The 15829-nt window shown below is 37.4% G+C and overlaps 1 protein-coding gene across 1 annotated transcript in view; it reads left to right on the forward strand.

Moving 5' to 3' along the window:
• Positions 1–5286: 5286 nt before the first annotated feature.
• The window catches only part of CNGB3 (cyclic nucleotide gated channel subunit beta 3), a 106508-nt gene continuing 95965 nt past the window's right edge, over positions 5287–15829 (forward strand). Inside the window, exon 1 of the mRNA XM_072034999.1 lies at positions 5287–5518. Within this exon, the coding sequence (XP_071891100.1) occupies positions 5287–5518 (232 nt within the window). The remainder of the gene's footprint in view (positions 5519–15829) is intronic.

A 15829-nucleotide genomic window follows, 5' to 3' on the forward strand; every position in this document is an offset into this window, starting at 1 on the left:
TCTTTGGACCCGCTCAAGCACCTCGATGTCCTTCTTGTAGCGAGGGGCCCAAAACTGAACACAGTACTCGAGGTGCAGCCTCACCAGAGCCGAGTACAGGGGGACGATCACCTCCCTAGCCCTGCTGGTCACAGTGTTTCTGATACAAGCCAGGATGCCGTTGGCCTTCTTGGCCACCTGAGCACACTGCTGGCTCATATTCAGCCAACTGTCCACCATCACTCCCAGGTCCTTCTCTGCCTGGCAGCTCTCCAACCATTCCTCTCCCAGCCTGTAGTTCTGCTTGGGGTTATTGCGCCCCAGGTGCAGGACCCGGCACTTGGCCTTGTTGAACTTCATACAGTTGACCTCAGCCCATCGGTGCAGCCTATCCAGATCCTCCTGCAGAGCCTTCCTACCCTCGAGCAGATCGACACACTCACCTAGCTTGGTGTCATCTGCAAACTTACTGAGGGTGCACTCAATGCCATCATCCAGATCATTGATGAAGATGTTAAAGAGGACCGGCCCCAGCACCGAGCCCTGGGGGACGCCACTAGTGACTGGCCTCCAACTGGACTTGGCTCCATTCACCACAACTCTTTGGGCCCGGCTATCCAGCCAGTTTCTAACCCAACGAAGCGTGCGCCAGTCCAAGCCAAGAGCAGCCAGTTTCTTGAGGAGAATGCTGTGGGAGACGGTGTCAAAAGCCTTGCTGAAGTCAAGGTAGACCACATCCACAGCCTTTCCTTCATCCACCCAGCGCGTCACTTTGTCGTAGAAGGAGATCAGGTTCGTCAAGCAGGACCTGCCTTCCATAAACCCATGCTGGCTGGGCCTGATCGCCTGCTTGCCCTTCAAGTGCCGCATGATGACTCCCAAGAGGATCTGCTCCATGAGCTTCCCTGGTACTGAGGTCAAACTGACCGGCCTGTAGTTCCCCGGGTCTGCCCTCCGGCCCTTCTTGTAGATGGGCGTCACATTTGCTAGTCGCCAGTCAGCTGGGACCTCCCCCGATAGCCAGGACTGCTGATAAATGATGGATAGGGGCTTGGCCAGCTCCTCTGCCAGTTCTCTCAGTACCCTCGGGTGGATCCCATCCGGCCCCATCGATTTGTGCACATCCAAGTGCCGTAGCAGGTCACCAACCAGTTCTTCGTGGATGGTGAGGGCCACATCCTGCTCCCCGTCCCCTTCCACCAGTTCTGGGTACTGGGTATATATATCTTACTTCAAACTGGGTATATATATCTTACTTCAAACAAGCTGGTAGAGAAAGGCCTGGGATGGCTTAATTGGATACAGTATAATAACACAGGGAATACCTGAAGCAGCATTCAAGAAGCACTGGAGTAGGATAAAAAACTATAAACAGATTCCAGGGGACAACACTGCGTAAAATGAAATGCAGCATTTAAGAACCAGCTTTCAGGAATAGAACTCACAAATCCAGATTAGAAGCCTAGTTTCCCTAGAAGAAGATTTAGACAGTTTCAAATATGATTTATGAAATTCAGTATTCTAAATAAGATGGTATGTTGTGAGACAACTAGAAATGCTTGAAGAGTCGTCTCACCTCTTCCTGCATTTAGAACATTCTCTCTTTTCACATTTTACCTGCCAGAGCTCAGAGCTGGAAATAACCAAGATAAATAGCTGAAATATTTGAAATGAAATTCATGTTCTTCATGTGACTTTAGAATGTCTAATATTTTTAAACAGGCTCATTGCATTCTCCCTAAAATTATTATTATTAATAATAATAATAATAATTAATAATAATAATTAATGTGATTCGTTGAACACAGACACATTTAAGATATCTACATTAGGATCTGATGAGCTCAATCCATGCAGTTAATCCCACTAGAAATATCTCAAACCGGTTGAGACGTGTACCAGCAAATTCAACAGAACCTGATAGTTTTGTAGAAAAGTCTGAGGCTCAGAGTAGCAAAGCTAAAGTCTTAGATTCTGAACTGGGCAAGATACACAACATAAGATTATCTTAGTCTATAGGTATGTGAGTGGAACCTTCTCACCTAACAACACTATTCTAAACTTAAAGAGTGAGACTAGCAAAACAGAAATCCCTAGGGTGAGCCTATTACATGCTAGCTTCCTGTTGGTGCCAACACCCTAAAGTTTAAAATTAATTCTCACCTGTGTTTTTCATGACACAAAGTATACCTTAGAGCCTATATTGGGATAGAAACCATTGTATACCTCCTTGTTGAAGTTGGGTGACCATCCTAAAAGGGAAATTTGAGATTAACGTAGTCAGATACAATTAGGAAGAGAATACTAAACTCTACAGTTCTACAAAGCTATCTTAGGCCTTAGTTGCTGTTCATAATACTCTTCACATTTTGCTCTTTGTATTAGAAAAAAAAAAAAAAGTCATCAAATGATGTCTTGTAATCCATTTCAACCTGATTCTTCAAAGTATGACCTTGTCTATTTATGTAAAGAAAAAATCTTGTGAAACCACAGTTCTTTATTTACATGCTAAATTTGTTAATTAAAAACAAACATATTCAACATGTAGCAACCTTTCTTTGAACTGACTGTGCACATGGAATTATTATAATGATTGGAAAATTATAATGATTGGAAAATACATTGCAATTTTGCTTTGGTGCATTTTTTTCTTTTAAAGTAATTTCTTAGTATTTCAAATTCCAGTTTTCTATTGGGCTGATTAGATTCAACTTGATAGTTTCTTTCTTGTCATCATACTCAGAGCCAGAAGCTAAAGAAAATAGCAGAATTTGCCCATGACAAGACAGAAAACTCAACACTTTTTGCTACCAAAATGTAATCCATCTTTTTAAATTTATTACCACTCTGTTGTGCATGGCAGTAGGGAACAAGGAGGCATTTACAAATGATGGAAAACAGAATGCCAGTAGGCATTGAATTTTTACAGAAGTGCTTGACTAGAAGGAAAGCTGAATTTATTACTCAGGATCCTTTTCCTGAGTTTGTTCATCAAGCAAAGATAGCTGCAAGGTTTAATTCTCAGGAATAGTTGTCAGTATAGAGGGGAAGCTGTCAAACCTTTATTTTAAGAATAAATTTGAAGTGTTTCATGGTAAAAGACTTAAAAAGTTGTATGTTCACTTAGAAGCTTCTCCAAGATTATAAAAACAATTCACAAAGAATTTTTTTCTATCAGGAAAAGTACTAAAGCATAATGTCTCACTCATAAGATTTCTGAAGATACTACATTTAAAGCCTGATAGTCTAGCCTAAATAGCAGATAGGCTATTGAAAAAAAAAAAAAAAAAAAAAAAAAAAAAAAAAAAGAGGTAGATATCAATTACTACATTGTAATAAGATGAATGAACTGCTCTCATGTAAATGAAAAATATGTTGGAATAAAAAATAATTCTTGAAAAAGTTCTTAAATGTAATGAAAATAAGTGCTTTTTTGTTTGTTTGTCTTGTTTTTAGTTTGTGATTATTTTTTTTAAAGAACATGGTTATCTTGTAGTTTAAACATAATGAAAAACCCTCACAAAACAAAATTTTATGAGGCCATAAGTGAAGTCTCATTTTACATCTTAAAACCTCAGTTATTTTAATATATAAAGTATTCATTGTGAAAACTTTGTGATGACAACTTCATTAAGCTGTTGGAATTTCATAAGAGAACATTTTGTTCTTTATGAAACTTCACACAGCAAACCTATATCAAATGTAATCTTAAATATATATTATAATGTATGACTTTTTACAGTATGGCCAGGCCTTGCCTCAGTGCCTGCAAACTGATAATGAAACTTCTCTTTCTTATTATTATGTTATCTCATTTTGTAAAATCAGAGTATAAAGTGATGTTGTAGAAAAACAGAATAAAAATACGAAGGGAAAACAAAGGACAGAGAAATCAAATTCTCTAGGAGATGTAGTGTGCAGCTGCTATAAGAAACTATATGTCATTCATTGTGCTGCATGTGTTATCCAGTGTTGTTATCCAATATCCAAATGTTGTTATCCAACTATGGCATTTTTACAGAGTCTTAGAAGTTCATGCTGGCTGAGGCTACATGATTTATACTCACACAAAACAGAGTCAGACTGGTTGAACTAGTTCTGAAGCAAATGTAATTTCCTCCACAAGCACAACAATTAGGTTCTGACATAGTTAAAACAGGAGAACACCCTTGGTTACAAAATCTCACTGGATTTGGCTACCTCTAACGTGCATAGACAAATTTCCTTGAAACCTGAGAGAAGAACAAAGAGAATCCAAAGTCTGAACAAAGAACCTGTGGGATGGATCACCTGCTGTTACTGGTTGATGCATTCCACTACCTTATTTCATGTCCCCACCATGTAAAACTCAGACCGCTTTTATTTTGTGACATTAGAAACCAAAACAGAAATGTTCTGTGGGGCTTGTATACTAGTCTTGACTCAACAGGTTTGAGTGTGTGAACATTCTTTTGTTTTCAAAGGATTCCTGTTCACCTATTAGTTCCATCTGGTAGAGTGAAATATCAGTGAGGCATGGTGTTGCTATTTTGTTTTTGCTGTTTAATGTAAAAATGCAACAAACACATTTCCACAAATAAATAGTTTTAAAGTGCCTTTCATAATTGGCATTCAGCATGAAACAGCAGAACACGCAAACGTTTTGGAACATTAGCCTGGTTTCATACAGTGCTTTTCAAATTCTGTGATAAGAGGTCTTTTCAAAATAGAAGACTGAATCATCAAAACGTATTGACAGAAGGCAAGATCTGCCTTTTTGTTATTCTATACGCCATTACAAGTTTTTGACCTTAGAACTAGCTTTATATAAATGATATACTCTGTAAGAACTGCCCTTACTCTAAGAAAAAAATACCAGAAGCCAGTCAAGATAGCAAGGCAAAAAGCAGTCTAATTTAAAATCTGCCAGAAATACAAAGCCCTCCTGGTGAGACTCTCTATGATGACGTTTTAGATATAAGATCACATCCAAAGCCCAGATTCTGTAGAGGAGCTTCAGCTTCAATTTAGTTGATTTCTTAGCCCTCATTTATACCAGAAATGAGTTATATCTACTTATGATCAAACTTTATTACTGTCTGTTGCTGCATTACAACTCTGCCTGGCAAGATCACAGAACAGATCCTCCTGAAAGCAATGTCAAGGCCCATGCAAGACAAGGAGGTGATCCAAGACAGCCAGCACAGTTTCACCAAGGGCAAATCATGTCTGACCACTCTGGTGGCCTTCTATGATGGAGTGACTGCATCAGTTGACAAAGGAAGACTGACCAATGTCATCTACCTGGGCTTCTGTAAGGCATTTAACATGGTCTCACATGACATCCTGATCTCTAAATTGGACACAAATGGATTTGAAGGGTGGACCAGACCATTCAGTGGAAAAGGAATTGGCCTGAAGGCCGCACCCAGTGTGGTGGTCAACGGTTCTATGTCCCTCTGTTCTATGATGAGCGGTGTCCCTCAGGGGTCTGTCTTGGGACCAGTACAGTTTAATAACTTCATTAGCAACATAGACAATGGGATCGAGTGCACTCTCAGTAAGTTTGCTGATGAAACCGAGCTGAGTAGTGCTCTTGATACAGCAGGAGTAAGGGGGACCTGGACAGGCTTGAGAAGTGGGTCCACGTGAACCTAGTAAGGTTCCATGAGACCAAGTGCAATCCCAGACATGAGTACAGAGAAGAACTCATTGAGAGCAGCTCTGAGGAAAAGGACTTGGGAGTCCTGGTGGATGAAAAGCTTGACATGAGTCATCAGCACGTGCTAGCAGGCCAACTACACCCTGGGCTACCCCCTCTGCTCTGCCCTCATGAAGCCTTGTTTGGAATGCTGTGCCCAGGTCTGAGGACCCCAGCACAAGAAGTATGTAGATCCGTTACAGCAGGTCCAGAGCAGGACTATAAAGTTGATGAGAGGGCAGGAGCATCTTTTCTTTGAAGAAAAGAAAGGCTAAGAGAGCTGGGGCTGTTCAGCCTGAAGAAAAGAAGGCTCCAGGCAGGCAATGGCAGGACAAGGGGAAACGGTTTTAAACTGAAGAGGGGAGATTTAGGTTAGAGGTTAGGAGGAAATTCTTCACTGTGAGGGTGGTGAGTCACTGGAACAGGTTGCCCAGAAAAGATGCAGATGCCCCATCCATGAAAGTGCTGGAGCTAGATGATCTTTAAGGTCCATTCCAACCTGAGCCATTCTATGATTCGATGATTCTGTAATAAGCAAGTGCTGCTAGCTGAATCATACAGAGCCTCAACTGAGACAGTAAACAGGGCTATTCACCTGGCAAAAGCATCAGAATACACTAATCATGTTTCAATGGGATTATACCAGCAGTTAGGCACAGAGGTCTGGATTCTCTACCATGCTACACCCTGTAGGTTTGTACATTTACAAAATGCCTCCATGAGAGATTTTAAACAAGATCAGAATGGTAACATGGTGGTATACATGGTATACATATGGTGTACACATACATGGTGCACATGGTGGTATAATGGCATCATCTGCAAAGCACTTAGGTATTTTTCCTCTAGTGCTCTGATCAGAGGTAATTTCAGAACCTCCCTGCCTAAGACCTTAGTCTACACCTAGCATTAGGTAAGATAACACAAGCACACAGATGTTTGCATGATCTGTTTTGTATACTGCAAATATTTATTTTACTTGAAATAACTTTTTAATATGAATACACAGAGATCCAGATTTTATATATTACATAACCTCCAAAGTGTTTTAAGTTAATTAATAGCTATTACAATTTCTGCTGCTCTTTCATGTTGGTATCTTACCATGTGGGTACCAGAGCCCAGAAAGCTTCCCCGTTTATTCTGTTGTAGAGCACAAGGATTTTAACTTTGTAATAGAGAAAGACACTAAGTTTAATAACAAGCTGAATATAGCTTAAATATAGCACCTGAATATAGCTGAATATAGCCACTTTTGTTTTACTGAAAGCTTTAGAGAGCTTTATTTACCTGAATTTACCTGAATGTAAATTCTTCATGAACACTAACCCAGTTACTAGGTTGCTGTGGAACATCTTGTTCTCACAGTCTTCAGAATTATCTTTCAAAGTGAAAGCGTGTCTTTAATTATCGGCACTGTCCTTCCTTAGATTTCTTATCCATGCTCTTTCCTTCCTAATTCAGAAATGGTATGCAAATCATTTATATAGGTGCCCCGTTTAGAACAGTTGCTGTAGAACTGTCCTCAAAGAACATTCCTCAAAGTGTAACTTCATATCCATTAAAACAGAACAAGACTTCAAAGTTTCAGGACAATCAACAGCTTTTAACTCATGAATACAGTAAAGGTAGAAAGGTGAAAGCTTAATGAATTTACATGTTGATTCATGTAAATTCATTCACTTTTAACTTCTGAGAGTTAAAAGTTCATATATTAAGTTCAACTGAGGGTGAAAGTAATGTTATCTAACGTTGTACACCTAGACTGGCACACATTTAAAGTAAGTCATCTGACCTGTTTTTGGCCTGCAAACTGGCCTATAAAGAGCTTAGTTTCTTTACATCTATTTCTAGCAGAAGTAAACTGGCATAGAGGTCTAAGATTTAAATTACTAGGTTTTAAAAGCATAAGCTGTAGGACGTGACTCTCACAGAGGGTACTATCCCTCAGAAAATGTGCCTTCAGTGCAGGTCTTCAGCACATTTAATATTTTGTCTTCTCCTCGGTACCACCTTAAGGCTACCAGTAACATTACCTCAAATACTGCTTGTTTAATATTTTAGTATTACAAAGTATATCAGTGAATTAAAGGCTTCTGAAAACAAAAACTAAATCCAGTTATGAGCTGAATTGCTTTCTTCAGCCTTTGCTATGCATACTGTCAGTGGTTTACAGCCTTTTTAACGTTGCTGTCCCTGAGACTTTACAAACCCCTGGAGATTTTAGCTTTGATGTTTCTTCCACTCAACCAGATTCACCATCATAACATCTTCAGGTGACAAAAAATCATGTGAAGCTGTGGTACAGCCTAGGCATGAAACTCAAGTCTCTGCATACAACAGTCTTCTGTGCTGTGAAGTAGCACCACACAGCAATCCCACATTGTCGTCAGTGTCAACAGCAGACTTTGGGAGAAAACAAGACCATACTGTTTTCTATATCATGAATCTGGCCTCAAACTTAGCATAGGTACTGTCACTAGTTTTCAGACACAGAAGAAAACATAAACCAGGATCTCACCAGTGATGAGGGAAAAACAACAACAACAACAAAAAGGGGGGGGTGGGGGGGGTGGATCTCATATCTGAACTAAGATCTTTCTTGTTCTGAATGAGATGATGGTATGCCCCTGTATTTTGCCAATACCAATAAATCATTTTTCCAGGGTACCAGAGGAAAACGAAGAGGAGAACTGAGAAGAAAAAAGTGTACTCTGCACCCACTGTACTCAGACCAACAACTTTTCACCTTATTTTAGCTTTTAGTTCAATCCAGATCCCAGCTTCCAAGTCCAAGAAATTAGGTAAATGTTGAGAAAGACCAACTAACCTGCAAGGCCATGTAATATTCCCAGCTGCACTTTTGATTAATTACTAGCCCAGCAGGAATTCATAAGGCATTGCACAGTACAGCAACAACAATTATTCTTAGCTGCAGGCCCAGCTGGCTCACAGCCTTAAACCAGCAAGAGTTTTTCTAATAACCATAGCAATAACAGGAAAATAAATACCTTTGCTTGTCACAATCATTATTTACTTGCATCCACCCCAATAGTGTAATTTAAAATACTCCCTTTACTCTATCTGCTCTCCTCATGTCTCCCAACCAGTATGTCCAGGACACATGACACTAAGGGATATTTTGAATAACTGCACTGTTCTGACACTGGAGATGATTCACAGAGTGGAGCTGGGAGCACTGAATTAAAGACATTCATGAAAATCTGTGCAGGTCTCTCTTATTTCGTTATATTAACTCAAGGATTGAATATAAGTTTATATGTCAATGTGCAGCCATGACAGCATTGGGTAGCATGATTTCTGATAGAAAAAAGAATACAGTTTGCCAGCCATAACAGTAATGTTTTCATGGAATGGAAAAAAAAAAAAAAGGGGGGGGGGGGGGGGCGCAGAGAGAGAAAGAAAAAAGAAATCTAAGAAATCTAAGTGCAGCTGAGATTGAATATGAAATCTGAATGTCTCCAGCTGGTAATTCAGAAGATGTGGTAAGCATGTAATTGCTAGAAACTAAATGGAAAGTAAGCTGTGACATTCTGTCAGACTTCACCTGCAAGTGCAGAATATTTATAAAAATAAACTTGGTTCAAACTTTCTGTTTCTACAAAGCATAAAAAACAACATCAAGTTGGGCTTATTTTCTGAGTGTAATAAAGATGAATCTGTTTAACAGATCCAAACTAGGAAGGGAAAAACAAACAAACAAACAACAATAACAAAAATGTTTTGCAATTCTAACTAGTGTTTTTATCACACTTACTATATTGAGAAATGTACAGTAACATTTTTGAAAGTGTCAAAGATTTTTTCTCTGGACAGATTTTGAATTCTCTTGGAAAGTTTGTCTTTAGTTTAAATGAAATGTGCAGAAAGCAGCAGCCATCATTGGTCCTTGAATAACAATTCTGTGAAAGTCTCATTTTGAAATCAACCCTGTGTTCTGTTCATCCCATTGTGCTCAAATTTAACCTTTTAGTACCCTCTGAATTACAGCAACACCACAGGATCTTATCCAGCATTTCCCAAAAGGTATGGATTAGGAACCACTATTCTAAAATAGCTTCAAGAGAAAAAAGTATTAGATACATTACTTTTTATAAAGGTAGACTATTAAAACTGTAATTTTTATTATTCAGATTTACTGTTTAAAACCCAGTCTTGCAAGCTGATAAATACAGATGGATTCCAGTTCTATAAAACCTCACTGATTTCTACAAAGCTTTTTTTCAGGCATACAATTCTATGACTAACATAGACTTGAGGTCTTTGCACCTCATTTGTTCTAAAGCAAAAACAGATAGGCAAGTACCATTTGTCTCTGTATTGGTCTTTTATTGGCTGTAATGCAGGAACATTGCTGTCCAGATTCGTTGTACTATCTTATGCTTGTTTACAAGCAAAAAATGTATGTATATTTTAATGGAATTCTTAGAAACAATCGTTAACATGTTTCTCTTCACATAACAGTTCTTAAACTCCAGCCCCTTTTTTTTTTTATTTTTCTTTTATGTTTTGCAGTAATGCATTATGATTTTCTTCTGTATAACTCTTTGACGGAATGCAATTGTAGTGACATCTTTAATTTGTGAAAGAACTTTGGAAAATATTATTAGTTCTGAAAACCAAGACTTTTTGTGACCTAGAGGAGTGAACATCTTTTATTTGTTTAAAAGTAAAATATTTTCGGAAGAAAGAAAAAAAATGTATACTTTCTCCACTCACAATGGGAGGGGAAGAGGGTGTACAGAAGGGCTGTTTCAGAAGTTTACCTCAGATGTTATGCAATTTGCAGCCATTTCTGGTGAGATTTTATTACAAAAATCAGTTCTTCTCAGACAAGTTTGAACCCCTCACTACTTGAAGTTTTACTGTTACATTGCATTATAAGTTTTGTGTTTTACTGGACAGAATATGGGCACATTATATTTGCCAAAAAAAAAAAAAAAAAAAAAAAAAAAAAAGCTTACATACAATTCATATTCTGTTCATAATATGGGAAGAGGAATTGATTTGAGGGAGTGGATTGGTTTACTTTTGCAACAACCTTAAATTACTATAGATTTTGAGTGTAGTCAGAATCTTACCTGTCTTCACCAATTACACTGTAGCAGGAGCTCTTCACACTCTACCAGGAGCCAGGCTGCTCTAAACTCCTGAAGGCTCTGAGAAAGCTTTGAGAAAACTGAGACTGAGAAAGCACAACGAGTAACCTGCAAAACACCTATTGAATAAGACAATTCAGTGGAAGTAGAATATACAGCTAAAATGCCTAGCTTTGGCTTTGTGTGTAAGGAGAATCTAACCTACTTTCATATTCTTAAACTAAAAATAAATAAATAAATAAATAAATTGATTGATTAAATGGGCTTGAATCCAAAAATGAAAATCTGTCTTTCACTTACAAAATGAGCTGCATCTATATTCCTAAATTATGACTAGATCCAATGCCAGGGTGAGGTGATCTAAATCTCTATAGATAACACAGAAAACCAGAATTGCACTACTGAACAGAGAACATATCCTGATCATGCTAACTTCATGTGAAATTAGGCAGGCAAACAGCCACTGTTCTTCCATTTATTGGAAATACTACTTTTTATTTATAAATAATAGCTCACTTTCTCTCAGAATAAAAATATATAAGAATAAAGAATAAAAGAATAAGAATTAAAAAAAACTGTATTAAAATAATCTAACATAATGTCTGAACTAAGATTGCCCATAAAATCTTGATAGGCTTCCCTGCATATTATGCTAAGATCTTTTTCTTCAGGATGTCTGGATTTCTGTTAGTATATCTGTCTCATTAACTGAAAGAACAGCTATAGCATCTCTTGTTTTACTATAATTGAAAAATGTTGTCCACCAAGATTTAACTGACTACCCCTTAAAACTCTTCTATGATGGGGATGATTAGATTCTTCTAGCCATCCCATGATGCTTCTCCTTCTAACAGGCTAGTGGGTTAGTGTTTGACAGGTGATTTTTTTTCTTTTTTGAATTAACTTAAGATGAACAAGGGTAAACCCCATGTTAAAAATGGAGAATGCAAGGAGATATCCCAGCAAATGTTTCCTGATAACAGACAAATCTCACCATGTGGCAACACACACAGCCATTTGGTGTTATTTGCCTCTGTTATTTCTGAGAGGCATTAGGACTCTCATGGAGTCCTGCAAAAAAATATTATCTGTCTCTCTCCAACTGACATAATAGATCATTCACCATCCCTCCATGTATACACAGCAACATCTTTTAGAAAAGAGATGAAGTACTGCACACAGGTTTGCATTTGATATTGGATTGCCTAATTGAGGGAATGTGAGTGTCTTCAGCTATCCAAGCAGGTTCTGATTCAAGACTTCCAGGCTTCATACTCCAAACAAACACATCTCCCAAAGATCTCTTGTCATTTCTTGGATCTATGTTGAATCAAATTACAGAAACAATCACTTGAGATGGTCTCACCACAGCTTCAAGTTACTCTTGTGAGATATCCCTGAAGCATTTCCTCCAAGGTTGGCCTCTAACCCTCTGACCAGAAAAATCCCTTTGAGACTGTATTGGGACTTCAGGAGTCTCTTGCTTGAGCTGGTTAGAAATATAGTAATTTCAAGAACCATAAAGCTTCAGAAGCTGTGTTATTTTCTCCCAAAGAAGCTTTATTAAGTATGTTTGTTGCTTACAGTTTCTGTAAGTTGTTTGCTGATTTAGGGCAGGATTTAAGACTTTTGGGGATCATTAGTGCCTTCAGATAATACACAGAGATGCATGCATACTTTCTGTTGAGTGGTACAGCAGATGCCATCACATATATGTTTCCTAGATCTGCTGAACAATACTAGAAGACAGCTAAATTGCACCCACACCATCCCCTGCCTGAAGATGTGGTCTAATCTATAGCAGAGATGGTTAAGTTTCTTTTCAGAGTGAGCTCCATCAGCCTTTTAAAGTGGGTGACGAAATCTCCTGGAGGTAGTGGTAAAAGGCTATACACAGATGCAGAAGTGCAAGACTTTTGCCCAGAGCTGAATCAATAAATTACATGGAATCAAAAGTAACTTATTTTCCACTACACTGTGACAATAATTGGGATCCATGTTCTTTATTTCTTGGTACATGGTATTGGTGTGGCAGCATGCAGGATCCTTTATATCATAGCATTTATAGATGACCACTACAAAACAGTATTTCTGTCCTGTTCATCATGACACTTACCAGTAAAAAACATGTCCTAGTCCAGACTGACAATTATCTGAAGAAGTGACAAGGCAAAGTGAATTGATAAAATGTTATTTCTAATTCTTTGGGGGGAATCAAATCTGTCTCAAATCATGTTAATGTAAATTACTGTGGCAAATGTGACATCTCTGTCTGAGAGCATGTAAATGCAATTTGCTGTAGTGAATATCACATCCCCATCTGCTAAAGCAATCTGTTAAAATTCAGTAAGATTATTATCTTCAAGAGGTAGAGGTTTTTAATCTTTCAGGTTGTTGTTTTTAAGTTCTCTCTGATGGAAACAGTATCTAATGTGTGATGCAGACTGACAACATTTGATTAAATTAAAAATGGAGTATGTAAATCCCTAGCTCTTACAGTTCACTGTAAAATAACAGCTGGTAGGAAGCTAAGGCCAGAAATTCAATTGCTTTAAAAAAAAAGTTTCAACCAGGATTTCATCATGAGTGGTAGGTAGAGAGACCATGTATTACTCACAGAAGTAATACAATAACACATATTTACCTAAATTATTTAAAAAAATATATAAATAAGTCCTCACTTATAATCAGAGATCAAAAAAACTGCTCCAAAATAACATATTGTGCCTTGAAAATGTATGAAGTGAAGTGAAGTGAAGTGAAGTGAAGTGAAGTGAAGTGAAGTGAAGTGAAGTGAAGTGAAGAGAAAGAAGAGAAGAGAAGAGAAGAGAAGAGAAGAGAAGAGAAGAGAAGAGAAGAGAAGAGAAGAGAAGAGAAGAGAAGAGAAGAGAAGAGAAGAGAAGAGAAGAGAAGAGAAGAGAAGAGAAGAGAAGAGAAGAAAAGAAAAGAAAAGAAAAGAAAAGAAAAGAAAAGAAAAGAAAAGAAAAGAAAAGAAAAGAAAAGAAAAGAAAAGAAAAGAAAAGAAAAGAAAAGAAAAGAAAAGAAAAGAAAAGAAAAGAAAAGAAAAGAAAACAGTGAAAGAATACAACAGTTATGACTACTTCCTTATTAAGGTTATGTAGAGTCTAAAACAGTAGGATAGAACCTTCAGGCACTACTTCTCTGGAAATCAGGAAAAAAAAAAAAAAGTTGAAATATCATAAATCTTTCCTAAAAGATCCCCAATTTGTACCTAGAATGCTTAATTTATAATAATATGGAAATATGGATATCATTATAATTAACTGAAAGAGTTCTGAAATCTAATCTAAGGAGAATGTGTTATGTTCCTACACAAAGTATTACAAGATTCTATTCCACCAAAGTATAAAAGGGATTCAAAAAGACATTACTTACACGTGGTTTTATTAACACTGAAATTTGTATTGGAAAAAAATTTCTCTTTAGATATTTCACTCCAACAGCTGACAGGTACTATGATCTTAAATATAAGAATCTCCATTAAAATATAGTAGAGTAGCATCTTTAGATTCCATAAACACATGGGGTGTAGTGGCACTTGAATACCTTTAATTAATATCCCTTGCACTGATAAAAACTACCAAGTAGTCACTTTTACAGTGTTTAGGTAGATTCTGCCTGACTGGCTAAGGAGCACATAGGCTTGAAGATTGGTGTCAGAGATCCCAGAGCTTCACAGTGGTGTAGACAGGGAATAGAAATACTATTGTTAATGTAATAGGAAAAAATAAGTATCTCTTTCCATTCTGGATGGAAGGGTTGTTTAATTTCCATTCCCTCTTTCCCCTCAGATGATGGCTTCCTTCCTAGTGGTAGTGAAGCACAGAACTTCACAAAGCCAGCTTTCAAAGCGAGGCACCTAAAATGTATATATATATTCCTTGTTTCAGCCTCACTCTTTTTCAAGTCTATCTGGCTGTTGGGCAGCTTCATCACTTTGGGGTATTGACACCTGCTGGCCAATATAAAAATAGCAAACTGGTTTTTTCTCAGGAACACAGTCCCAGTAATGGATGCATATGGTTTCCTATTTCTTCTCTGCCATATGGTAGAATTCTGCTTCAAACTAGTAGCAAGAAAAAAATCATAAGTTTCAAGCTATTGCATCCTTAAGAAACATATATGTTTTGGAGTTTGTTGTACTATTATTTCCACGATGCCTCAAACAAAGGAAGTGACACCAAGTCTTTCCAAATACTCCAGTACTAAATAACAACAAAAAAATGTTCCTTGGTTTCTTTTTTTCATAGATAAAAATAAATAAATAAATAAAAATTTAAAAGCACCTTGTACTCCAGATTTTGCTGGAAAGGAATTTGATCTGAAAGGAAAAGAAAGGTCTATATGGTGAATCTATGTATTTCTGCTTTATATATGTATATGGAAATCTCTTCCACCCAGTCTCTTCTGTTGCTGTTCATGCATTTAGCTGTGGAATCTAAATGAAAGACAGTATCCTTTTAAATACACACACAAGTTAAATGGCTTCACTGGAAGACTAGAGAAATTCATGAAAGAGAAAAACATTGAGGGTCATTAATTGCACAGGAATGACATGTGGCTTGAGAAGTCCCTGATCTAAAAAATATTAGAGTCCAAGAGATCACTGGGGAAATACAATATATTTATTATTTCTCCTTCCAGTCTTCATTCAACTTTTCCTAGGCATTACCTTTTGACTGTTCTCAATGACAGGATACTAGATTAAGCTGGCTTCTGGCACGTATCGTAAGAATATTTTAAATACTGCATTGACTGGGAAAAGTCCATTAATGCATGCATGCTACCATGGGCAAAAGCTACGAGCAGTGTCCTACTCTTTGCAAGCTGGAACTTAGGAACAAGTTAATTTTTCTTCCCTTATGATTCCACTCAAGACTGAGGCTCATAACTTAACTCCACATCAAATAATATCTCATCAAGAGTTTTCCATAAGTATAAAAATTTTTTTTTATAATAGATATTCTGTTGGCACTCATTCATACTTTAGAGACTACACATGCAATATTCAAAACAATAAACACACCCA

This window comes from Anas platyrhynchos, chromosome 2 (assembly GCF_047663525.1).
Source record: "Anas platyrhynchos isolate ZD024472 breed Pekin duck chromosome 2, IASCAAS_PekinDuck_T2T, whole genome shotgun sequence".
NCBI lineage: Eukaryota > Metazoa > Chordata > Aves > Anseriformes > Anatidae > Anas > Anas platyrhynchos.